General features: G+C 33.0%; 1 protein-coding gene across 13 annotated transcripts in view; it reads right to left on the bottom strand.

The window, feature by feature from the left end:
- The window catches only part of LOC129756767 (supervillin), a 1,054,002-nt gene that overhangs the window by 350,944 nt on the left and 675,997 nt on the right, over positions 1-27,061 (bottom strand). For 12 of the 13 annotated variants that reach the window (XM_055753766.1, XM_055753763.1, XM_055753764.1 and 9 more), the window contains 2 exons: positions 20,479-21,320; positions 17,803-19,388 (listed from right to left, as the gene is read on the bottom strand). In XM_055753766.1, the coding sequence (XP_055609741.1) occupies positions 17,803-19,388; positions 20,479-21,320 (2,428 nt within the window). Of the gene's footprint in view, positions 1-7,582; positions 7,911-17,802; positions 19,389-20,478; positions 21,321-27,061 lie in introns of those variants that run through there. The other variant, XM_055753773.1, reaches the window with a different exon arrangement.

Here is a 27,061-nt window from a genome sequence, read left to right as displayed (position 1 = left end):
AGAGTCCGAGGTTTAATATTTGGTCCTTCGAACCGGCTGGTAAATCACGTTAGATTACTCGACAAGTAGAGTCTGAGGATGAATATTTGGTCCTTCGAACCAGCAGGTGAAACCCCTTAGATTACTCTTCCAGTAGAGTCCGAGGTTCAATATTTGGTCCTTCGAACCGGCAGGTAAAACCCATTAGATTACTCGACCAGTAGAGTTCGAGGTTTAATAATGATGTATACTCAATTGAATTCGATAGTTCTGGTCTAAGACTTTGTTGAGGAACACAAAACAATGTATTTTTAAGATTTCCCACCTTTTGCCCTTTTTCGCTTAGCAATAAAGTGCTTAAACTGTTTCGATAATTATGTTGAGATAAACATGGAATCAAAAATAAAAAAAAATACAGAAAAACATTTGAACTTTCAGGAATCAAAAAATGAAGACAAAACTCATGCCTTTCTGCGTCAAATAATGTCAAAAAAGGCAACTTCAATCAGTTAAAAACCCGGTTTAAAACATTTGACAGTGGATTGTAGCTTTTCTTACAGCCTGTAAATTATATTTGGACACATATGACACAAAATTATAAACAGATGATAAATTAATAAAATTAATACTTTGATTAATACTTTAATAAATTATGATCAAAGAATTTCGAACGCAGTGAATCGAAAATGCATGGAAAAACTAAAATTTCAAATTGTTTAAAGGATACAAGTATTTTAAAATAATCATAATTTTCATATAAATAACATGATTTAGAACTAATTGAAGATTTTTTAATGACTGAATGCTGGAATATTTTGTATGATCCCGTTTCAATGACATTTTTTTAAGTTAATATAATCTTAATCAATGAACTCTTTTTGGACAACAAAATTTGCAAAAATCACAAGGTGGACAAAATCCAAAACATAGGCAAAATTTAAAAATGAACAAATTGACAAAATGGGCAATTTCAGCTAAATAAACAAAATTGACAAAAAAACATTTACATTTGACAAAAATTTAAAATTTTAAAAAAATTAAAAAAGTGTAAAAAATTAGAAAATAACTGAATTGACAAATATGACAACATCGATTTGTTTCGGAAATTTACCAAATTTTAAAAAAATATATGAAATCGACAAAATTAAGAAAACTGACAAAAGTGACAACATTGCAAAATCATCAAAATTGATAATATTATCATAATAGACGAAAAAAAAATCAAAATCGACGAAATTCATCAATTTGACAAAACTAGTCAAATTTGCATAAATGACAAAATTTAATTTTTTACAAAAATGAAAAAAAAAAGAAAATGAAAATGTAAAAAAAAAATCTAAAAAAAACAAATTGACAAATTAGACAACATCGAACTTTTTGGGAAATTTACCAAACTGGAAAAAAATGAAATTGACAAAATAAAGGAAAATATGAATTTGACAAAAGAGACAAAACTGTAACTCTGACAATTTGACTAAATTGCCAAATTATCAAAATTGATAATATTATCGGAATTGAAAAAAAATTGGAATTCACAACACTGACAAAATTTACAAAATTGACGAAATTTATCAATTTGACAAAACTGATGAAATTTGCATAAATGACAAAATTTAAAATTTTACAAAAATTAAAAAAACAATCCAGAAAATAATCAAATTGACAAATATGACAACATCGATTTTTTTCGGAAATTTACCAAATTGAAAAAAAAAATTGAAATTGACAAAATTAAGAATATTTACAAAAGTGACCAAATTGTAAGACTGACAATCTGACAAAATTGGCAACATTGCAAAATTATCAAAATTGATAATATTATCAAAATTGGTAATATTATCAAAACTGAAAAAAAATCAAAATTGACAACACTGACCAAATTTTCAAAATTGACGAAATTCATCAATTTGACAAAATTGACTAAATTTGCATAAATGACAAAATTCAAAATTTCACAAAAATTAAAAAAAAAATTATAAAATAAAAAAGAAAATCTAGAAAATAACCAAATTGACAAATTTGATAACATCGAACTTTTTGGGAAATTGAACAAATTAAGAAAAATTATGAAAATTACTAAATTGACTTAATAAAGAAAATTGACAAAATTGACAAAATTGTAAAACTGACAACATTGACAAAATTATCAAAATTGATAATATTATCAAAATTTACAACACTGGCAAAATTTACAAAACTGACGAAATCAATCAATTTGACAAAGCTGACTAAATTTGCATAAATGATAAAATTTATAATTTTACAAAAATGGAAAAAAATTAAATGATAAAATTTTAAAAAAATCATGAAAATAACCAAATGGACAAATTTGACAACATCGAGATTTTTCGGAAATTACCCAAATTAAAAAAATTATGAAATGAACAAAATTGACATAATAAATTTTTTTTTCAAAAGTGACAAAATTGTAAAACTGACAATCTGACAAAATTGACAACATTGCAAAACTATAAAAATGGATAATATTATCAAAATTTTTAAAAAATCTAAATTTACGACACTGACAAAATTTACCAAATGAACGAAATTCATAAATTTTACAAAACTGACAAAATTTGCGTAAATGATAGAATTTAAAATTCTACAAAAATGAAAATGAAAATAAAAATGAAAATGAAAATAAGAAAAAAAAATCTAAAAAATAACCAAATTGACAAATTTGACAACATCGATGTTTTCAGGAATTTTACCAAATTGAAAAAAAAAAATATGAAATTGACAAAATTAAGAAAATTGGCAAAAATGACAAAATTGTAAAACTGACAATCGGACAAAATTGACAACATTGCAAAATTATCAAAATTGATAATATTATCAAAAGTGAAAAAAAAAAATAAAAATTGACAACACTGACAAAATTTACAAAATTGACGAAATCAATCTATTTAACAAAATTGGCATAAATGACAAAATTTAAAATTTTACAAAAAATGAAAAAAATGAAAGAGAAAATCTAGAAAAATATCAAATTGACAAATTTGACAACTACAAACTTTTTGGGACATTAACCAAATTGAAAAAAAATATTTGAGATTGACAAAATTAATAAAATTTAAAAAGAGACAAAACTGTAACTTTGACAATTTGACAAAATTGACAACATAGCCAAATTATCAAAATTGATAATATTATCAGAATTGAAAAAAAATCCAAATTCACACCACTGACGAAATTCACAAAATTGACAAAATTTATCAATTTGACAAAACTGATGAAAATTGCATAAATGAAAAAAAAAAAGATTTTACAAAAATGGAAAAACCAAATTGACAAATTTAACATCTGTTTTTTTCGGAAATTCATTGAATTAAAAAAAAAATTAAAACGACAAAATTGAATAAAATGAAATAAAAAAATATAGAAAATAACTTAATGGACAAATTTGACAACATCGTTTTTTTTCGGAAATTTACCAAATTGAAAAAAAAATGAAATGAACAATTGACATAATTGACATAATAAAGAAAATTTACAAAACTGACAATCTGAAAAAATTAACAACATTACAAAATTGACGAAACTATTCAATTTGACAAAACTGACTAAATTTGCACAAATTTGCATAAATGACAAAAAAACTGAAATTTTGTCTTTTTGTCATTCCTGTAATTTTTGTCATATTTGTCATTTTTGTCATTTTTGTCATTTTTGTCATTTTTGTCATTTTTGTCATTTTTGTCATTTTTGTCATTTTTGTCATTTTTGTCATTTTTGTCATTTTTGTCATTTTTGTCATTTTTGTCATTTTTGTCATTTTTGTCATTTTTGTCATTTTTGTCACTTTTGTCATTTTTGTCATTTTTGTCATTTTCGTCATTTTTGTTTTTTTTGTTATTTTTGTCATTTTTGTCAGTTTTGTCATTTTCGTCATTTTCGTCATTTTTGTCATTTTTGTCATTTTTGTCATTTTTGTCATTTTTGTCATTTTTGTCATTTTTGTCATTTTTGTCATTTTTGTCATTTTTGTCATTTTTGTCATTTTTGTCATTTTTGTCATTTTTGTCATTTTTGTCATTTTTGTCATTTTTGTCATTTTTGTCATTTTTGTCATTTTTGTCATTTTTGTCATTTTTGTCATTTTTGTCATTTATGTCATTTATGTAATTTTTGTCATTTTTGTCATTTTAATCATTTTTGGCATGTTTGTCATTTTTGTCTTTTGTGTCATTTTCGCCTTTTTCGTCATTTTATGTCATTTCTGTCTTTTGGTCATTTTCAACATCTTTGTCATCTTTGTCATTTTTATCAATTCTGTCATTGTTGTAATTTTTGTCATTTTTGTCATTTTTGTCATCTTTGTCATTTTTGTCATGTTTGTCATGTTTGTCATTTTCGTCATTTTTTGTCATTTCTGTCTTTTGGTCAATTTTAACATTTTTGTATTATTTGTCATTTTTATCATTTCTTTTATTTTTTTTAATTTTTGTCATTTTTGTAATTTCTGTCATTTTTGTCACTTTTATCATTTTTGTCATTTTTGTCATTTTAGTCATTTTAGTCATTTTAGTCATTTTAGTCATTTTAGTCATTTTAGTCATTTTAGTCATTTTAGTCATTTTTGTCATTTTTGTCATTTTTGTCATTTTTGTCATTTTTGTCATTTTTGTCATTTTTGTCATTTTTGTCATTTTTGTCATTTTTGTCATTTTTGTCATTTTTGTCATTTTTGTCATTTTTGTCATTTTTGTCATTTTTGTCATTTTTGTCATTTTTGTCATTTTTGTCATTTTTGTCATTTTTGTCATTTTTGTCATTTTTGTCATTTTTGTCATTTTTGTCATTTTTGTCATTTTTGTCATTTTTGTCATTTTTGTCATTTAACATTTTTATCAGGTTTGTCATTTTTGTCATTTTTTTCATTTTTGTCATTTTTGTGATTTTTATCATTCTTGTCATTTTTGTCATTTTTGTCATTTTTGTCATTTAACATTTTTATCAGGTTTGTCATTTTTGTCATTTTTTTCATTTTTGTCATTTTTGTGATTTTTATCATTCTTGTCATTTTTGTCAATTTTTGTCCTTTTTGTCATTTAACATTTTTGTCAATTTTGTCATATTTGTCAATTCTGTCATTTTTGTAATTTTTGTAATTTTTGTAATTTTTGTAATTTTTGTAATTTTTGTAATTTGTGTAATTTTTGTAATTTTTGTAATTTTTGTAATTTTTGTAATTCTTATAATTTTTGTCATTTTTGTAATTTTTGTCATTTTTGTAATTTTTGTCATTTTTGTCATTTTTGTCATTTTTTTCATTTTTGTCATTTTTGTCATTTTCGTCATTTTTGTCATTATTATCATTTTTAACGTTTTTGTCATTGTTGTCTTTGTTTATCATTTTTGTCATTTTCATAATTTTTATCATTTTTATCATTTTTATAATTTTTATCATTTTTATCCTTTTTATCATTTTTATCATTTTCATCAGTTTTATAATTTTTATAATTTTTATCATATCTGTCATTTTTGTTATTTTTGCCATTTTTTTGTCAGTTTTGGAATTTTTTTTCCATTTTTTGTCATTTCTGTCATTTTTGCTATTTTTGTCTTGTCATTTTTAACATTTCTGTCAATTCTGTTATTATTATCATTTTTGTAATTTTTTGTCATTTTTGTCATTTTTGTCATTGCTGTGATTTTAGTCAATTTTGTCTTATTTGCCATTTCTGTCATTTTTATCATTTTTGTCATTTTTGCTTTTTTTGTCAGTTTAGCCATTTTTTGTTATTTTGTCATTTTTGTCATTGTTGTCATTTTTGTCATTTTAATCATTTTTGTCGATTGGTCAATGTTTTAAAAATTTAAAATTTTGTTTTTTTGTCATTTTTGTAATTTTTGTCTTAATGTCATTTTTGTCCTGGTTGGAATTTTTGTCATTTTTGTAAATTTTGCAATTTTCTGTCATTTTTGACATTCTTGTTATTTTTTTCAATAATGTCATTTTTATCATTTTTGTTATTTTTGTCATATCTGCGATTTTTTTTTTTTTTTTTGTAAGTTTTTTTTAATTTTTTTATATTTTTTTCAATTTTTTTCATTTTTTTGTCAGTTTTATCAATTTTTTCAAGATGTTCTGTAGATTTAGTCAATTTTTTTTTTGTTATTTTTATTCTATTTTGACAATTTTTTTTATTAATTTTTTAATGTTCGTTAAATTGACTCATTTTGTCAATTTGGTCATTTTTGTTTAACTTGTTTTTTTTTCTGTAAATGTTTTTTTTCGTCAAATTTGTAAATTTTATCATTTTTAAAGGGTTGGTTAATTTTTTTTTAATTTTTTTTTTCTATAGTCAATTAAGTCAATTTCTTCAAATATGTCATTTTTGTCATTTTGAAGAGTTTTAATAATTTAGTCAACTTTGTCCATCTTTAAAATTTTGTAATTAGTTATTTTTTGACAAATTCATGATTTTTGTCAATTGTGCCGTTTTTGTTAATTTAGCAAAATCTGTCAATTTTTTTAAAATTAATATTGAATTTTCTAGACTAAGAATTAATTGAACATATTGCAATTGAGTGGATTATGATTGGGCTTAAACATTATCAAACAATGCTCGATTCGAGATGCTGGAAGAATCTTTGACGATTTGTTATTAGGAAAAAAATTTCAAGATGCCGGAAGAATCTTTGACGTTTTGTTATTATAGGAAAAAATGTAAACAAAAAGGTCAAAATTTTCAATGAATCCAAATGGTATTTGAGTATGGCTTATTCCTTCAGAGATCTCTAAAAAGCCAGTAGAATAAATTTTTAGGTCTTGTTCTAGAATTTCAACCCTTTTCCCAAACATCTCCCATTGCCTTCAGCAAGTAACAGTTCGGATTGCTTCCCATCCCGTCATCGTCTTTGCTAGACACCTACACTAACAACAACCAAACAGTAGTATTGCACAGGTTTTTCGATGCGAACGAAAGGCTTGCATCGCGCAACGTAAGGTGTGAAAAGAGGAAGAGAAAAGAGAACCAAAAACTAGCCTTAGGAGAGCTTAAAGCTCGAGACGAATGAGTAGCTTTATGTCTGATTGGATTTCAAGAACGAAATTCTCTCCCGTCGTTCGTGCTCAGGAACTTTCTTAGGAGCAATCTGTGCTTACGATTTGAGCGTTGGGCGAGGGATGGGACTTACAATCGCTATCGTAGCATACGATGTGAGAATCAAGTCCCTATGATTGACTCATTTAACTTCAGGGTTGTACCCCTTGATGCAATCCAATCCTATTGTCCCAAATTTTTCAATCCAGTTCGACTAAAAACTAAACTGGAATACAAACCGAATGAAAATAAAAGAGCTAAATTGCAAATTTTACAACTTTGCCATTCTGTCGAAGGCTCTCCCCTCCTTTACTCACGAGAGTATGTACAACAATAAAGCGAGCCTATCGTGCCTATGGAGTCATGAAAAATATGACGTCATATTTTTTATCATCTTGATCAGTGGTTGCTGGATATTGCTAGCAAGCCAAATGGTCACGTTTTCACAGAAATGCAAGTTTTTATTAATTGGATTCCGGCTGGTAATAGAACTTCCTGAATAGGAAAACCCAGATGCACTCATCTGACCCAAAAACCCACAAATTGTAACCTACTTCAAGCTTCGGTCCTCCATGTCACTCGCGTTATTCATACTGGGGTTCGAAATCTGTGCAACGCCAGTTGTAGCTTTCTTCTCGATTTAGAAACAAATTGCACAAAACCGTCACTCAAGCGTTGGCGTCTCGGAAAAATCGTGATAAGTAAGTCTTTCTGGGTCACACTAAACGATGATGTCCCCAAAACAAACACGATCACTATCCTTTAAACCAGGCGACCGGACGGATGGACGGCACGTGAGTTTTTTTTTCCTTAAAATTCTCTTTGTTTCCGAACGACGAAAACGCGTAATTACGACTCGGCGGACGATCGGCGGAAAACTGAATCTTTTCCCAACACCCCCCAAATGCAGCAAATTTTACGAACGAAAATATGCGGATGCATCTCGAGAACCGGGCATCAGTTAGTTGACCGGCGGCTTTGACATGTGGGTGGGTGGGTGCTGTTTGAAATTGCTCATCCCTTACACATTCGAACAAAGTTGTAACGATCGTATTGGAACCGGAGATGAGTTGTGTTAAATTAACTTTTTAACGAAAATTAAAAAAAAATGCTAAATTACGCAAATGAACTAGAATCAAATTCGTCAATGTATTAATAAGAATAAAGGGTGAGAAAATTTAAATTTTGGTTTCCAACCAAACGAAACCGCGAATATTTAACGATCACATGCATAGAAAGATGAAAAAATGATCGTGCTCAATGAATTTTACCTCGACCTTCTGAACTGTCTGCCATGCACAACAAAAAAAATAATAATAAGGAAACAAAAAAATGCTATCTGTGACCTTTTTTCCAGAAACTAGTCGAATTTTTGACCAAATTTACAGAAATTCACATGAAATAATTAAATAAAATATTGATTTTTGAACTATTTTTCCATTTTTGTAGAACATTTGAATGAAGCTTGTTTTGCAAATGACACTTGACATTGGAATGAAAAAAAGGTCCGAAAAAAGTTCTCTTGTGAAAAAAAAACAAACATGACAATAATTGTTTTCATTTGCATCGGTAATGACGTCGAGCTTCATTTTTTTTGTATTCTCTTGCCTTGCCTTGTTTTTTTTATTCAATTTTTCATTAACACCAATGAACATGTCCGTTTACGATCAAAGTAGGCAAATCAATGTCTAGTGCGGTATTAGGTACAGAAAAAGAGAGAAAAAATAACACCTATTTGATGTTTATTTTTGGGAGCACGCTTGAATTTTCGATAATGCAAACATGTGCCTCTGTCGTTTCGCGAGACGACTACAGAGATGGAGAGTGTTTTCCAAAAATACATTTGCATTGAACCGGTTGTTGTACCTACATACATGTAGATATGTATATTTGTACAACGTTTGTTATTGGTTCAATATACACTTGAGTTAAGGCCTCTTATTTGACTAAATTAGGCGAATTAAGTGACGTAAGTTTAATGTATGAAGAGCACCAAACATTATTCGTATTGCCAATATTTTTCTCATGAAACACCTAACACAGATAAAAAGAAAGGTGTTAATAACCTTTCCTCAAAATTGGCATATCATATATTTTGATTCTAGAACTCGATTCCCATGTTGATACTTATTCGTCATAGTTTAACGTTTTGTGATCTAGTAACCAAATTGTCAATCTAATGTGTGGCATTCGAATGTCATAACGGGTTTTTCCGAGCCTAAGGGTACTAACGGTTTTCCCGTGTTTCAAAGAGAGAGTTGATAATTTTTCACGTGCTTGTGTAAAATCAGTTCGGAAACGCCATTTTGTGACACTTCCAGAGAAAAGAAAGCAATAAACCACCACTTTCTGGTGATGGTAAAGAAGCACCCAAAACTCTGTGTAGTGAACAATACGAATACGAATCCGACGCCCGCCTCGGTCAATTATCGCAAGACTGAACCCCGGTTAAATGGAGATTGTACCGACGAGGATTGGACTCGCCGAACCGTGGAAAACCATCGACAGCGGAAGCGGCAGCGAGTCAGAATTTTCCAGGAGAAAAAGCGCTGTCTGGAGGAGTAGGAGCTCCAGGATCTGGAGCAGCTCCATCGTTCCCAGGAAACAAGAAAGTTCTATCAAAAGCTCGTGCCGCAAGCCGAAAGGTGCCGGATAAGAACGGAGGCATCCAGTCAGACGAACAATCGTGAGGCGATCAATAGGTGGAAGCAACACTTCGATGAACACTTGAACAGCACACAGGAGACCAAGACGGTGGGGGAAGCTACATCGCTGGCGTAGCCAACGACGAAAAAGAGCCACTCCCAACGATGAGTGAAGTTAAGGGAGCCATTCATTGTTCAGCTGTGCGGACTGCAGCTCTGGCTATTGATCTGACTGTTTTAAAGATTCAAGAGCATTGACTTTCCTAGGATCATTATTCTGGATCTTTTTGAGTGCACGAAGCGTCTTCCTGCGAATTTTAACTGCGTCTCGAATTTCAGGTCCCTACCATGGAACAGATATTTTTCCAAGGAGTCCACAGTACTGGTACGGGGAATGTATTTTTTACCGACTTCGTAGAGTGTTTTTATGAATGGGATGATACAAGCAGGATTGATGGCTTCAAGTTGATGACCTACTTCACTTTGGTAACCAGAAACAGCCTCGGTATATTTCTATCGAGGTCTGGTGGAGGCTAGAAGTAGTGTGTTGTAATTTTATTAATATGGGACAGTGGTCACTACCATGGGAGTCGTCGAGGATGTTCCATGACAATTTAGATCCCAGTTCCCAGGATGAGATAGTGATGTCTAAAGCTGTTGTGTTACCATTGGAAGGATCAATGCGAGTGGGAAGGGGTAAGATTTTCAGAGGAGATAATACTTTCGATATACGATCCTTTTTTTCGGTATAGGTAAATACATCCTCAACTTGTGGAATGAGCATCATGATCAGTCATGATCAGAAAAAGGGGAGGGATTCTTCAATATGACCACAAGTTGGGCGATCTGGTTCTCCAACTGTTTTTTTTTCCTGTTGGGGAGAGAGTCCACTGCGACCATTAAGTTGATCTATTGTGGTATTACCCCGCGTTGTTATTTTTACTTTGCTATGCTACTTGACACCCCTGCACTATTGGTTGAAGTTGCAGTTGTTTACCGGTAGCACTACGAGCACACACATAACTAGGTAGAATCTCCAAGTGCAATCTAAGTTCCCTTGAAAAGATCCATCCACATGCATGTGCTGCATCATTGGGGCGTACAGTTCCAAAGTATACACGGCTAGCATTTCACTAATGCTAAAACCGCCAACCTTCATCATACTATGTGTGCCAGGTTATGTCACGACCGGGATTCGATCTCATGAACGTTGGCTTAGAAGACAAGTATGCTATCCTCTAGGCCACGATCTGCTGGCTCTCCAACTGTTGAATATCTTTCTCGTCGTAGAGGTTGGCGGTTTTGGCTGCTTTCAGACGCAATTGGACTGGTGTGGGATTTCTTGCAGCAGCACGTCGATTCTGGTACTCTTTAATGGCAGCACCTTGGGAAATTCCAAATCAACGCGAATTCGAACAATAGCTTGTTCCTCCTGTTGCTTCGGGTGGGATCTGTTGTTGACAGCATGTGGTCTTTCGCAGTCAGGCACTTTGGGGTTCTGGCCCATGCTCACCGCAAGCAAGGCAAGTTTCTGTTTGTTGGCAGCGAAGCTTCGTGTGTCCGAATTTTCCGCATTTGGGGCAACTTTATGGATACAACGAACTAATACTAAAACTTTTGATTGTCCCCACCTATAGATTAACCACATAGAACTGGACCTACGGCTTGGTTTACGGTCTTGGTAATTATGAACGAGTTGGACGACAGTTTGGCTTTGGAAGTAGGTTTCATAGCCAAGAACTGGACATCGCCGTGTAATCCGTCACGATCCATCCATAAGGGCATCGTTCTCTTGTTGTTTCGACCAGGGGGATTCCCCTGGGAGTCTCAGGGTGGTTTTCCATCCACCGACATTGCAGCATCACCAAATTTGCACTTTTTTAGGCACACTACCCGGTAAAATTAAGTTAAAAAATAACACGTAGCGAAGAAGAAATCTCTATGAAGTTTGAAGTTTGACACAGTCCGAACGCCGGATCAAACACGACTGCGATGAATGTTGTATTTTAGTCAATGCTTTGCTAAATCATACCCTATCATCGACATTGCCAGTTAATCATAAAAAAATGGCATAACTATAGAAAACGCAGTAACAGGATTCAGTGGTGGAATAGAGTTATTTTGTGAATAACTATTTCAGTAAGTTCCTTCCTGACATATGTAGTTGCACTCTAACCTAGCGATTGCTAGCGCCACCAACGATCGTCAATACGCGAATGGCCCAATCATGAATTTTAAACCTCTCCTCAATTCGCAGAATAAGAATGTTGTTCTAGTCCCGAAGCACCAAGTTTTTTTTTTTTGTAAAATAGGTGCAAAATAGGTACAGATGTTGTATAGTATTAGCCCTAAGATAAACCCTTGGATCATATTTGGTTTTTATCGTTGCGATCACCTATTTTGCAGGACAGTCGTCCGGCATTCTTGCACCATGTCCTGCCCAGCATATCCGGCCGTCGCTCGAATACTCCGAGTGGACGCAAGTCCTCCTCGAGCAATATCCATGTCTCGTGCTCGTAGAGAACAACCGGTCTTATGAGCGTCATGTACAGATTACACTTCGTGCGAGGGCTAAGTCTGCTCGACCGCAGTTTCTTGTTGAGTCCATAGTAGCCATGACTGCCGAAGTCGATGGTGCGTAGGGACTAGCTGTTCACTGCATTTTCGTCTGGATTTTTCGGAATATGAAGGTCTGGTCCGTCGTAGACCATCCCTCCATGAAGCCGGCCTGCTAACTGGCGTTAGATGGCGGAGTAGGATTCGGGATAGCACTTTGTAGGCGTTATTGAGAAGTGATCGCTCTGTAGTTTTTACAGTCCAACTTTTCGCACTTCTTTTAGATGGGGCATATTACCCCCTCCTTTTACTCCTCCGGTAGCTATTCTGTGTCCCAGATCCGGACCACCAACCGGTGTAGGCAATCGGCCATCTTGTCCGGGCCCATTATGGTAAATTCAGTTGCGATGCCGTCCCAGCCGATTTGTAGCTATTCAGCTATCAGACCTTCACGGAAGAAATCCACCCCAGTATCCCCTCCGCAGTTCTCTGGAATAAAGTTAAAACCTTTAGTGGACAACCTCGAAAATATCAATATACTACAATGACTACAACCAAGACTAAAACTCTAACTTCACACTGGAAGAACTAGAGTTTGCTCCAAATAAAGTCAAGTGCCTCTCTTCTGGCCCCGATGAGGTTGGCTCCCCGTTTTTTTTTAAATCTCTCCCTCGCATCAAAACCAATTTACTTACAGATTATCAATAAAATTAGGAGAGAAGGTGAAATCCCCGATTGTTGGAAAAATGGCCTCGTAATCCCTTAGATAACTATAGACCTTTTACCCTACTGGTTTGTTCCAGTAAAATCATGGAACATATGGTTAATCGACGTTTACAGGCCATTCTTGGCAAAAATCAGTGTTTGGACAACCGACAATTTGCGCTCCGTCCAGGTCTTTACACCGATGACTTCTTCTGTCACCTTGAAATCATTCGGGAAGAAATTAAACTATACATGATGGCAGTCACCTAGAATTTCTATCGCTAGTTATCTCAAAAGTCTTCGATCGAGTTGATCGAACGATTATCATCCGAACTTTTTCTGAATGAAGCATAGATATACGTATGATCCTATATATCAGGAGCTTTTTGTTGAACCGTTCCATCCAAGTCCTTATAAATGGATTCCAATCATCGGCAAGGACCATACACTCCGGTGTTCCCCAAGGCTCTGTCATTGCATCCACACTGTTTATCACAGCTATTGATTCGCTTTTTAAAAATATTCCCAACAACATTGAAACCATGATATACGCTGACTCTCTGTTCCGCTTTCTACATGGCTGGATTCTACCATCAATACTGTACAAACTCGACTTTTTTAGTCAAGCAAAATTTAAACTCCTGAACAAATTGGAGCCCCTGTACAATCAGTGTATTCGACGGCCAGTTCAGCATTTAGAACCAGTCCCTTCCCTTCAAGTACCTCATCACAAAGAATATGATTACCAAATCTTTGAGATGGTTTGCCACCACTGGTTCCAGCTACTAGTGGTCCAGAGTTTCCCCACTAGTAGCTGGAACTAATAATAAAAAAAATGCTCCAGTACCATTGCAACATAACCCTTCCTGATATCTGCAACCGAAAGAATAAGCCTGGCCGAAACTGGAACGAAAAACTCCCTGCAATTGATCTCAGCTTAGCTAACAAAATAAAAGCTGGGCAACCCTCAACGACCGTACACCTGTCTTTCGCTACTTAGTAATACAACAGGAGTCTTCCCTTACCATCCTGCTTGCTCTGTTTTTAGCGCAGAATCATATTTAATACAGAATGCACTAAACAACTCGTGTCCAGTTTCAGGACCTTTCAGTAATATTCTCCGACTCTGCCAGCGTTCTTAAGGCAGTCTCTGCGGGGAATCTGAAACACCCATGGATATCATCCACATCAGATCGATCAGTCAGCAAGAACGTCACACTGATTTCGATACCAGGTCATTCCGGTATTCCTGGGAACGAGGCCGCTGATCGCCTGGCACAAGAAGACACTAAATTGGAACCACCTGTTATTCCAATCCCTCAAATGGACGCATACAGAAGCATCACAAATGGCATCCAACTAGCATGGGACATCGAGTGGAATCAAAATCGGCTTCCAAAACTACGTGAGATCAAAAACTGTACCAGGAAATTGACTGACCAGCCAAACCGGGTCGAAAGAGTCGCAATAACGGGGCTTTGAATAGGACATACCCGCTTACGCCATTCTCATCTTTTCGACCTATCCGGCCCTCCAAATTGTCTGAGCTGCAACACACAAATACCATCAAGCACATCCTCACAGATTGCGACATCTATGATCAAGCCCGGCTTGATTGCAACCTGTCAATCAATATCCGACAAATCCCATCAAACTGCTTGCAAGAAGAAAAACGTTTGTTAACTTTCCTCCAAAACACCAAGTTAATGCAAGGAATATAACAACCAGCCACGGAGGAGAAGGGTATAATTAAGCCGTAGACGCTAAAATCCCAGGAAAAAAAATACAATTTTCATCTGAAAGTCATGTCAGTGTAGTCAGTGCTGATGGATAAAAGTCGCAACATCTAAGGTCTTACAAACTAAATAAGAGAGGCTTGAATGCATTGAATGCGTATAACACCTGCCTGAAATTGTGATGAATGCAATGCAATCTCCCTCATCAAGTGGTCCAACGAAGTTTTCTACTTCGGACTCACTCTATATAGACAACATCAAGATCTCCAGAACAATTGTTGATGAAACTTCCAGAGAATGCAATGTTTTTATCAGATGATTGTAACTACTCATTTGTAGAAAATCTAACCATGTCTTGAAAGTCAGATGACTGTCTATTAAACCGGTAAACCAGCGGAAGGTCATCGGACCGAAGTCAAGTGGAGGTCGTTAGACCAGAGAACATGAGAAGTTGTTGAATCGGGTTCAGTGAGAGGTTATCGGACTGGAGCCAGATGATGGCTGTCGGAAAGGTGAATGGCAAGTCGCTGGGTAGAGTAGGGAGTACATTGGAAGGCCAATGTCGGTCGAGAGCCATTGAAAGGTCGTCGAGCTGATCTCAAGAGATCGTTAAGTTGGAGTCAAAAAAGGTCTCCGGTCCGAAACGATGTATAGTATTAGGACTGCGAGCCCCTAGAAAATCGACGAACCAGATGGCAGATGATGTAGTTGCGAAAAGGCACCGACTTGAAATATTGTCGTCAAGCGAAACAAGAAAGATTCTCAATCAGCGTGCAGGCGAGTTTAAATTAAAATTCCGTGGAAAAAAAGTAACAGTTTTTCTAACATCAAACAAGTTAGACTTCTTCTTTTTACAACCTGAGTAACCCCTACAAAAGAAAGGAAAAAACTCGCCTAACCAAAACCTAACATAAGTTCGATAAGATAGACAGCATACATTAGGATGCATTTCGGCCTAAAAAATACCCCAAATGTTTTCCAACGATTCATTAATACGATACTGGAACTTTAGAAAAAAAAAGTGCTTTAAAACTGTGTATGTTCTGTTTGAGCATGCACAATCTTCATCACAATTTTTACTATCAAAATGTTCGAAATGCTAGATTTTTCGTTATGGGAAGATCCTTGGGATAAGAAGATTAGAAAATCAAAGGTGTTGAAGGATTAAATTCTTAGTAAGGACCAAGGCAGAGATTTAGCTTATAAGTAATATTGTTCGACTGATGTCATGCAAACAATGATAGGAAGTCATTCTAACAGCCAATAAAAGTTGGTTGTAACTAGAGATGTACCGAATATTCGGTTGGCCGAATATTCGGCGCCGAATACCGCCGAAAAACCGTTAAGGCGAATATTCGGCTCACCGAATAGTTGAGCTAAGTATTCGGCCGAATATCTACTACAGACTTGTAAAATTTTCAAATGACATTGGATAATTTATAAAATATTCAAAAGTAATGTTGTAAAAGCTACACAATCATTAAAAACTTATGGTTTCAGCAAAACATCTAAAGTGTATCCGCGTATCTTTCACTGTAAATCGTACAGGAGAATGCTGACAAGTATCACTTCATACTTTACTTATAGTTTATTCCAGATTTAATCCAGTAAAGATTCCAGATAAGTCAAATCCGGCCGGGATGTCCAGATGTTGTTTAACACGTTCGAGACCGATTGCACACCGTGTGTGCAATGGAATTTTTGTGCCTTTGTCAGAATAATCATTCATTGTGAGTTTAATATTGTTCGGAAAAATAATATTCTTATACCAATGGAATCAGCAAATGCTAGGCAAAAAGGATTGAAAAATGGTTTTGATGAAAATCAAACGACATAAACGTTATTTAAGAGTAAAGTACTATAGGTTCAGATGTCATGAAAAGGCCTCCGTCTCGAATGGGTTAAAACTTTCCAAATTATTTCAGATTATTTGCTTAATTAAATAAAAAACTGAAATTTGTTTTTAAAAACTTTTAGATTTTGTGTTCAATAACAATTTTTCAAAAATTTCAAAATGAACATAAATTTTGCCCTTTTTTAAATTTTTTTTTTCAACAATCGCCCTGAATGCCTGACCGTGTGAATAAGTGTGGTTGAAAGCATGGTATGCCCAAGGTTAAAAATCATATTTCTTTTCAACAACTTTTTTGAAGATATCATGCTCAAATTTGACCTTCATCTAATTCTATATCAAAGATACAAATTCAAATAGATTGGCACCTGATTCGATATGTTTTGTCCCAGATTTCACAGGAACACAATCTCTTCGGGGATAAACGCCCTAGAAGCGACTAGTCATCTGATGTCTTTTAAGCTATTGGTGACATTTTAAAAATCAGTAAGACCCCTGCCTAAAAAATATCTTGAAATACGTCATCCGATAATATCATCTGGTTGAAAATAACCGACTAAAACATGAGGGGCATTAATATGGATAAATAGAAAGCATTGAAATAATCGCTATTTTTTTTTTTTTCATTAAAAACTTAATAGAATATTTGACCGAATATTCGGCCGGATATTCGTTTGGCCGAAAAGTTGAAAAGGTCAATATTCGGTATTCGGCCGTTCGCCGAATACCACTATTCGGTACATCTCTAATTGTAACGAATTACAGATATCAATCTTAAGTAGCGGTGGAATAAAATTCAGCGGAAATTGAACGCCTTGACAGGCGAAAAAGATATTTCAAAGGGAACTTCCCATAGAAAATTATTTTATCGTTTTATTTTTATTTCTATAAGAAAGCTCAACTAACTATTACATTTTTCAAATAAATCTTACTTAGTGAGACTTGATGAGACTCAACTTTTAATGCTTTTTTTTAAATTATTTCCATTATTTACATTTTTCTGCGTGGTGCAAACATTTGTTTTTAGGAAGCACTCAAGACAAAACCGCAAAGGAATTCTGAGAAAAAAAAAAACCAAATCACTGCAAACATCACTCTCACAAACCATTCGAAAAATTTCGGATCATGGAAACCTTTCGATGATGGTTTTATTAGATATTAAGTAGATATTAAGGGAATGAATGAGACTCTCGTTTCGTTGTTTTTTTTACAGAAGATTAGTCAATGCGATGATGTTCTTTGTGGTGGGAAGTAAAAATTGGTAAAGACAAATCACTCACCTGCTCATCTCCACCGAGGTGATCGGCTGGGTTTTGTAGCGGAACGACTCCCTCCGGGTGCTAGCCACCGAGTGGGATCGTTGCTTCGGCACAGCTCCTCCACTGGCTCCAACCGTCGCTGCTGCTGCTGGTGCCGGAGCTGGTCTTTCGGTGGACAGGAACTTCTCCATGTTTTTGATCCGCTCCGCAACTGATATGATGGGTTTTTCGATGTTCTGCACTTGAGGCACGATCGGAGCCGATGGGATCGGTTCCGGATGTTCTAATGATCGGCTACGGATCAGCGCTGACGAGGAACTGACGTTTGATTCGACCGAATCGCACCGATCCCCAAACGACCGACGCTTGGCCGGAGAGTCCGTTTTGAGGATCGAACGCTTGAGTTCTTCCGAATCGGAATTGTTTTCCTCTCGACTGCTCTTTCGGGAAGACTTGAGAATAGGACGAATTTCCTCGGATTCGGAAGAGTGCTTCTTTTTGAGGATTGGTTTAGGATTGCATATGTGCTGGGAGTCAGACTTAAGAATCGGCCGAATCTCGTGGCCGTGTTCATTTTCAGCTAGCATGTCCTGGCAGATTTCGGCGGCTGCCAGAATGACTGCTTGGGAGATCGAGACGTGCTTCTGCTGTTCGTTTGGTGTCGAGGTGGAGGAACTATCGGTTTTCTTTTTGAGAATCCCGTGAGATACAACGGTGTTGACGGCATTGGTGCTACCGCAGGCAGTGGCGATGTCCTCTTTGGATTCGTAGCTTTTTTGTTTCAGGATTCCGTGCTGGGATCCGTCCTCGAAGCTGTTTCTTCGAGTGTGTTTGATTAGGATACTACGATCGTCTGGCGAATGGCTTCTGGTGTAACGACTTTCGTCCAGCGAACTTCGTTTCTTCAGGATACCCTGCTTGGAGCGATTCGTACGAACCGGAGTGTCCACCACACTTGGTGAGAAGGTAACCGGTGAGGCGTTACTCGAAGCTGAACTATTCGATTCTACGGTTTTGCGTTTTAAAATCGATACGATATGGTTAGATGCTGGACCGGAACAACCGACCGTCGAAAGGTGACTTTCTTCCATGCTCTTAGCGCGAGCGATCGGCGAAAGACTCTTCTTACGCTGTGGAGAACAGCTCTTCCGCTGCCTCATACTGTCAAAATGTTCCACGGAACTCATCTTGACCAGCGACTTCTTCTTCTCGTACGCACCGGTGCTATTGCTGCTGGCCGGTCTCGGTGGGAATTCCTCCTCCGCGTCGCTATCCCGGATCACAATAATGTCAGTCTCATCTAGTGATTGTATAAAATGACTCTTCGGACTATTTTCTATCACGACAAATTCGTCGTTGAATTTGTCATCGAATAAGATCCGGTTGGCCGGTCTCGGCGAGACGGAACCGGATCGACCGCGCACTTCCTCCAGCAGCATAGCACCGGCTCCGGTACCTCCGTAAGCTACATCTTCGTCGTCTTCCGGATCATAGTCACCGACTATTGGTGGTGCACACAGCCCGGATGGTCCCGGTTCCATATCATCGATCACAATTATTCCGGCAGATTCGTCCTCCTCGTCCTCTTCCACCAGTTGCAAAGGCACCTATAATGGAAGAAAATATCGTTAATGAATTTGTTTAGAAAAATTTTGTGCAAATATTTTTTATCTCAAATTTTTTGAATCTATTTTATTTAAGTGGTTTGAGTGCCGATATTGTTTTATTTTTTATCGACTTTCAATTTTCCTTTTATATTTTGATTTCAGTTTTTTCAACTCATTGATGTTCTGACTTTTCGTCTGAACTATTTTCGAATTTTAAGATTAAATCGGAATTTGTTTACATTTAACTTTTATCTTTTGAGATTTTTACGTACTCAACAGTTTGATATAAGTATAACAACCTGATTTTTAGATTATTTCTCCGCTAAAGAGTCTTTAGACTTTACAATAGCTTGAATATTCGTTTTTTTATATTTTTAACCATTTCAATTTGAATTTTTTTGAACATCAAAATTTTTCTGCCATTCTACATTTAACTTTTCTACTCTTAAATTTATACTTTTTTTATTTAGCCAATACATATTTAACTTTTATACTATCCTACTTGTTTTACCATCCTATCCTATTCGCTTTTGTACTGTTTAACTTTTTACTTTTAAACTTTTCTACTCTCCGATTCTTGTATTTTTTTTATTTTTCTTCTGTTCTACTATTCCTTATTTCCAACTTTTTATTTTTGTGTAAGATGGTGAAACTACTCTTTATGCTCTTCTGTTCTTCTCTTCTACTTATCTATTCTTCTTCTCTTTCACTCTTCTAGTCTCCAACTAATTATTTCTTCATCTATGACTTATCTGCTGTTATGCTTAGCCACTATTCTACTTTTCTGTATATTCTACCATTGATCTTTTTTACTTTTCTAATATTATAGTTTTGACCACTCTACTTTTTGAATATTTTTTCTTCCCTATTCATCTATTTTCCTACTTTTTTATGTAGCTTTTCAATTTTAGATTCTTGTTAACTAATTTCGATTAATTTTTTTTTTAAATTTAAATTTTCTGATTCGTGATTCTCAAACCTGATATTAGCTAAAATTTTTTATTCCGAAATTTACCACTTTGTGTCATTCTTCCCTAAAGTTATCAACAGTTCTTCTGATTAGAATACCTATCAAGGTAATTTGCCTCACCTGCAATTCCTGTTCAATCATTCCCTGTACATTCGGCGGCGAGCTCTTCTCCTGCTGCTGCTGCTCCAGCTCTTGGAGCTGTTCCTCTTCCTCCAGCACCTCAATGGGCAGCTGCTCTTCGATGGGTGGCCGTTGCAGCGGCGATGGCGAATGATGGTGATGCTGATGATGCTGGTGATAAACCGGACTTATTTCGTACTTTTCGAGCGTAGGCGACTTAAGCAATTGGCTAAATTTAGAATATTGTTGCGGTTGCAGCGGCGAGTCGGGCGCTTCCTGTTCGCCGCCGCTGGAAATTCTGCTATCTACTACTATTCTACCGACGACCTCCAGTCGATCGAGGACGTTCGGAGGGGGATGAACAACTACTTCCTCCTGTTGCCTTTCCGGAGCAACGGCGGCTCCTCCGGCAGTTTCTCCGGCCAGGGTGGTGCTGGAACTGGACGAATGTTGCAGCAGCTGCGGTGGACTTCGACGATGCGCTAGAGGCGCCGGTGAGGGTGTCTTTCCTGGGGTTAAGCTACGCGAGGACGAGGCCAGGGAAGTGACCGAGGACGATTGCATGCTGCTGCACAGCCTGGAGGGATGAGGCGATGAAACCGGTGTGTTCGTTGTGGCCGTTGAGGAGGCAATCGAAAGCGGGGACGGCGTCAGATGATTATGATTCGAGGTCGAGGGAGTCTTTGGTTTCTCGAGGGAGTGAGATTTCCGGGACGATTTGGGAGTGATTCGGGTGCTGGACCGGTGATGACTGACTGCTGTCGGTTTGACCGTTTCCGGACTGGACAGGAGGGGTCCGCTGTTCGATTTCTGATGGCGACGACGTTCGGTTGATGAGGGACCTAAAACGAAATATTCAATGAGTTATCCGTGGAACATTTTTTGAAGATTCGATTCGGTTTATTTACAGGGGAATTGCAAAAACTTTCAGATCAATAATAGCTCTTAAAACAGCTCGATGTAGGTAATTAAATATCTTTAGTACTTTTGCCTTTGACAAACTGGAGAGCAGCTTTTACTTCAAAATTATCTACTTGATTAAAAAATCGTTACTTAACGAGTGATCGTATTTTTTTAAAACTCGTAGAATCTAAAATCAATTAGGTAAATCATTCACAAATCCATCCCAGTCTCCGAACTTATTAATTTTTTCTTGGAGATACCACCTATCCCCGATTTTTTTACCCGTTTTTTTACCCGTTCCGCTCCAGTTCTTGGAGAGTCAATTTGACAATCTTAACTTACACTGCAATCATCATCAATCAGTATCATTTGTGATTTTTTTGAGATTTTGGTCATTTTGGTAAATTTTGTGATTTTTGTCATTTTTGTCAATTTTATCATTTTTTTAAAATTTGTCAATTTTGCCATATCTTGTCATTTTTGTCAATTTAATCATTTAAGTATGTCATTTTTGTAATTTTCTGAAATTTTATGATTTTTGTAATTTTTGTCATTTTTGTCATAATTGTCATTTTTGTCATTTGTGTCATTTGATTAAGTCTTTTTCGTTTTTTTTACATTTTCGTCATTTTTGTTATTTTTGTCATTTTTGTGATTTTTGTCTTTTTTTGTCATTTTTATCACTTTGTTGATTTTTGTCTTTTTCGTCATTTTCAACATTTTTGTCACTTTCGTCATTTTCGTCATTTTTGCCATTTTTGTCATTTTTGTCATTTTCGTCATTTTGATCATTTTTGTATTTTTTGTCATTTTTGCCATTTTTGTCATTTTTGTCTTTTTTTTTTCATTTTTGTCATTTTTGTCGTTTTTGTCATATTTGTGTTTTTTGTCATTTATGTCATTTGTATCATTTTTGTCTTTAGTCGTTGTTGTCATTTTTGACATTTTTGTGATTTTTGTGAGTTTGCCATTTTTGTCATTTTGGTCATTTATGTGAATTTTGTCATTTTGGTCATATCTGTGATTTTTGTTTTTGTTGTGATTTTTGTCATTTTAGTAATTTTTATTATTTTTGCAAATTCTGCTACTTTCGTCTTTATGTCATTTTTGTCAATTTTGTTTTTTTTTCATTTTTGTGATATTTGAAATTTTTGTGATTTTTGTATTTTTTTCGTTTTTTTTTTTTGTCACTTTTGTCAGTTTTGATATTTTTGTCATTTATGACATTTTTGTCACTTATGTCTTTTTTGTAATTTTTGTCATTTTTTCATTTTTGTCATTTGATTTTGGTCAATTTTTGTGATTTTTGCCATTTTTGTCATTTTCGGTCATTTTTGTCATTTTCGTGATTGTTGTGATTTTTGTGATTTTTATCATTTTTGTGTTTTTGTCATTTTTGACATTTATATTCATTTTTGTCACTTGTCTTTTTTGTCATATTTATCATTTTTGTCATTTTTGTCAGTTTGTTATATTTTGTTTTTATTTTGTAATTGTTGCCATTTTTGTATTTATGTGTATTTTGTCATTTTTTGTTATTTTAGTGTTTTTTGTAATTTTAGCCATTTTTGCAATTTGTATCATGTTTGTCATATTTATCATTTAGGACATTTTTGTCATTTTTGCATTTTTTTATAATTTTTGTCATGTTTTACTTTGTTGTCATTTTTGTTATTTTTGTCATTTTGTCATTTTCGTCCTTTTTGTCATTTTTGTCATTTATATCATTCTGTGATTTTTGTGATTTTTGTCATTGTTGTCATTTTTGCCGTATAAGCTAATTTTGTCATTTTTGTCTTTTTTGCCATTTTTTTCATTTCTGTAATTTATATGATTTTGAGATATTTGTAATTTTTTTTATTTTTGTCATTTTGTTATTTTTGTAACTTCTGTAAATTTTGTCAATTTCGTCTTTTTTTGTCATTTTTCTCCTTTTTATTTTTGTCATTTTTATGATTTTGGTGATATTGTCGTTTATTTTTTTTTATCAACTTTGTCATTTCAGTTATTTTTGTCATATTTGTGATTTCTGTGAATTTTTTCATATTTTGTCATTTTTCGTTTTTCTCATTTTTGTGATTTTTGTCATTTTTGTCATTCTTGTCATTTTTGTCTTTTTTGTATTTTTTGTCGTTTTGACATTTCAGTCATTTTTGACTTTTTTGTCATTTTTGTCTTTTTTGTCTTTTTTTTTTGGCTTTTTGTCATTTTTGTAAATTTTATTTTTTTTGTCTTTTTTGTCTTTTTTTGTCTTTTTTTGTCTTTTTTTGTCTTTTTTGTCTTTTTTTGTCTTTTTTTGTCTTTTTTTGTCTTTTTTTGTCTTTTTTTGTCTTTTTTGTTTTTTTTTGTCTTTTTTTGTCTTTTTTTGTCTTTTTTTGTCTTTTTTTGTCTTTTTTTGTCTTTTTTTTGTCTTTTTTTGTCTTTTTTTGTCTTTTTTGTCTTTTTTTGTCTTTTTTGTCTTTTTTTGTCTTTTTTTGTCTTTTTTTGTCTTTTGTTGTCTTTTTTTGTCTTTTTTTGTCTTTTTTGTCTTTTTTGTCTTTTTTGTCTTTTTTGTCTTTTTTGTCTTTTTTGTCTTTTTTGTCTTTTTTGTCTTTTTTGTCTTTTTTGTCTTTTTTGTCTTTTTTGTCTTTTTTGTCTTTTTTGTCTTTTTTGTCTTTTTTGTCTTTTTTGTCTTTTTTGTCTTTTTTGTCTTTTTTGTCTTTTTTGTCTTTTTTGTCATTTTTGTCATTTTTGTCATTTTTGTCATTTTTGTCATTTTTGTCATTTTTGTCATTTTTGTCATTTTTGTCTTTTTTGTCTTTTTCGTCTTTTTCGTCTTTTTTGTCTTTTTTGTCTTTTTTGTCTTTTTTGTCTTTTTTGTCTTTTTTGTCTTTTTTGTCTTTTTTGTCTTTTTTGTCTTTTTTGTCTTTTTTGTCTTTTTTGTCTTTTTTGTCTTTTTTGTCTTTTTTGTCTTTTTTGTCTTTTTTGTCTTTTTTGTCTTTTTTGTCTTTTTTGTCTTTTTTGTCTTTTTTGTCTTTTTTGTCTTTTTTGTCTTTTTTGTCTTTTTTGTCTTTTTTGTCTTTTTTGTCTTTTTTGTCTTTTTTGTCTTTTTGTCTTTTTTGTCTTTTTTGTCTTTTTTGTCTTTTTTGTCTTTTTTGTCTTTTTTGTCTTTTTTGTCTTTTTTGTCTTTTTTGTCTTTTTTGTCTTTTTTGTCTTTTTTGTCTTTTTTGTCTTTTTTGTCTTTTTTGTCTTTTTTGTCTTTTTTGTCTTTTTTGTCTTTTTTGTCTTTTTTGTCTTTTTTGTCTTTTTTGTCTTTTTTGTCTTTTTTGTCTTTTTTGTCTTTTTTGTCTTTTTTGTCTTTTTTGTCTTTTTTGTCTTTTTTGTCTTTTTTGTCTTTTTTGTCTTTTTTGTCTTTTTTGTCTTTTTTGTCTTTTTTGTCTTTTTTGTCTTTTTTGTCTTTTTTGTCTTTTTTGTCTTTTTTGTCTTTTTTGTCTTTTTTGTCTTTTTTTGTAATTTTTGTCATTTTTGTCTTTTTTTTCATTTTTGTCATTTTTGTCATTTTTGCCATTATTGTGATTTTTGTCATTTTTGTCACTTTTGTCATTTTTGTCATTTTTGTCAATTTTGTCAATTTTGTCATTTTTGTCATTTTTGTCATTTTTGTCATTTTTGTCATTTTTGTCATTTTTGTAATTTTTGTCATTTTTGTCATTTTTGTCATTTTTGTCATTTTTGTCTTTTTTATCATTTTTGTCATTTTCTTCATTTTTGCCATTTATGTCTTTTTGGTCTTTTTTAACTTTTTTTTATTTTTGACATTTTTGTCTCTTTTGTTTTTTTTGTCATTTATGTCATTTCTGCCATTATTGGCTTTTTTTGTCTTCTTCGTATTTTTTGTCGTTTTTGTCTTTTTTTGTCTTTTTATCTTTTTTGTCTTTTTTGTCATTTTTGTCATTTTTGTCAATTTTGTCTTTTTTGTCTTTTTTATCGCTTTTGTCTTTTTTGTCTTTTTTGACATTTTTGTCATTTTCGCTTTTTTTGTCATTTTTGTGATTTTAGACATTTTGGTCTTTTATGTAATTTTTGTCATTTTCGTCATTTTTGGCATTTACGTCATTTTGGTCACTTTTTTGATTTTTGACATTTTTATCATTTTGTCATTTTTGTCATTTTTATCATTTTTGTCATTTTCATCATTTTTGTCATTTATGTCTTTTTATTCATTTTAATATTTTTGTCATTTTTGCCATATTCGTCTTTTTTGTGATTTTAGTCATTATTTCATATTTGTTTTTTTTTTTTTTCATTTTCGACTATTTTGTCATTTTTGTCATTTATGTCATTTTTGGTCATCTTGGTCATTTTTGGTCATCTTGGTCATTTTTGTCATTTTTGCCATTTTCGCCTTTTTGTCATTTTTGAGATTTTTGTGATTTTAGACATTTTGGTTTTTTTGTAATTTTCGTCATTTTTGTCATTTTTGGCATTCAAGTCAGTTTTGTCATTTTTGTTTTTTTTTGTCATTTTTATCTTTTTTTTTTTTTTTTTTTGTCATTTTTGTAATTTTTGTCATTTTCGTCATTTTTGTGATTTTTGTCATTTTTTTCATATTTGTATATTTTGTAATTTTTGTCAATTTCGCATTTTCGTTATTTTTGTCATTTTTGGCATTTACGTCATTTTTTCTTTTTTGTGATTTTAATATTTTTGTTATTTTTGTCATTTTAGTTATTTTAGTTATTTTTGTCATTTTTGCCATTTTTGTCATTTTAGTCATTTTAGTCATTTTTGTCAATTTTGTCAATTTTGTCATTTTTATCAATTTTGTCAATTTTGTCATTTTTGTCATTTTTGCGATTTTTGTTATATTTGTCATTTTTGTCATTTTTGCCATTTTCGCTTTTTTTGTTGTTTTCGTCATTTTTGTCATTTTTGGCATTTACGTCAGTTTTGTCTTTTTTGTGATTTTTGACATTTTTGTCATTTTGTCATTTTTGTCATTTTTGCCATTTTTATCTTTTTTGTCTTTTTTGTCATTTTATTCATTTTTGCCATATTCGTCTTTTTTGTCATTTTTGTAATTTTTGTCATTTTCGTCATTTTTGTCATTTTTGTCTTTATGTCATTTTAGTTATTCATGTCATCATTGTAATTTTTGTGATTTTTAGAATTTTGTTTCTTTTTGTAATGTTTTCGTTTTTTCATTTTTGTCCTATTTGTCAATTTTTTCATTTTTGACAATTTGTAATTTTGTAATTTTTGTCATTTTGGCATATTTGACATTTTTGATATTTTTGCCATTTTTGTGATTTTTGTAATTTTCGCGATTTTTGTAATTTTTGTGATTTTGGTCTTTTTTCGATTTTGTTATTTTTTGTCATTTTTGGGATTTGTCATTTTTGTGAGTTTTGTCATTATTGTCATTTTGTGATTTTTGTATTTTTGTGATTTTTGAATTTTTGTGATTTTTGTCATTTTTTAATTTTTTTTGTGACTTTTTGTCATTTTTAGTAATTGGTCATTTTGTTGAAAAATTCATTCAACAGGAGATCAGGAAAGTTGAGTTGAAAAATCTTAACTCATAGTTATTTTAAATTCGGAATCTATGATCAAAAAATTTATAAAATATCAGTTTAAAAACAGACTATTAGTTACATAAGAGTTCAGTTTTGAAAAGTTTAAAATTTTAGAGTGAAATTGA

The sequence above is a fragment of the Uranotaenia lowii genome, chromosome 3 (genome assembly GCF_029784155.1).
Source record: "Uranotaenia lowii strain MFRU-FL chromosome 3, ASM2978415v1, whole genome shotgun sequence".
In the NCBI taxonomy this organism is placed as follows: Eukaryota; Metazoa; Arthropoda; class Insecta; order Diptera; family Culicidae; genus Uranotaenia; species Uranotaenia lowii.
The sequence above is the reverse complement of the archived record's forward strand: the minus strand, read 5'-3'. Positions and strand labels throughout refer to the sequence as shown.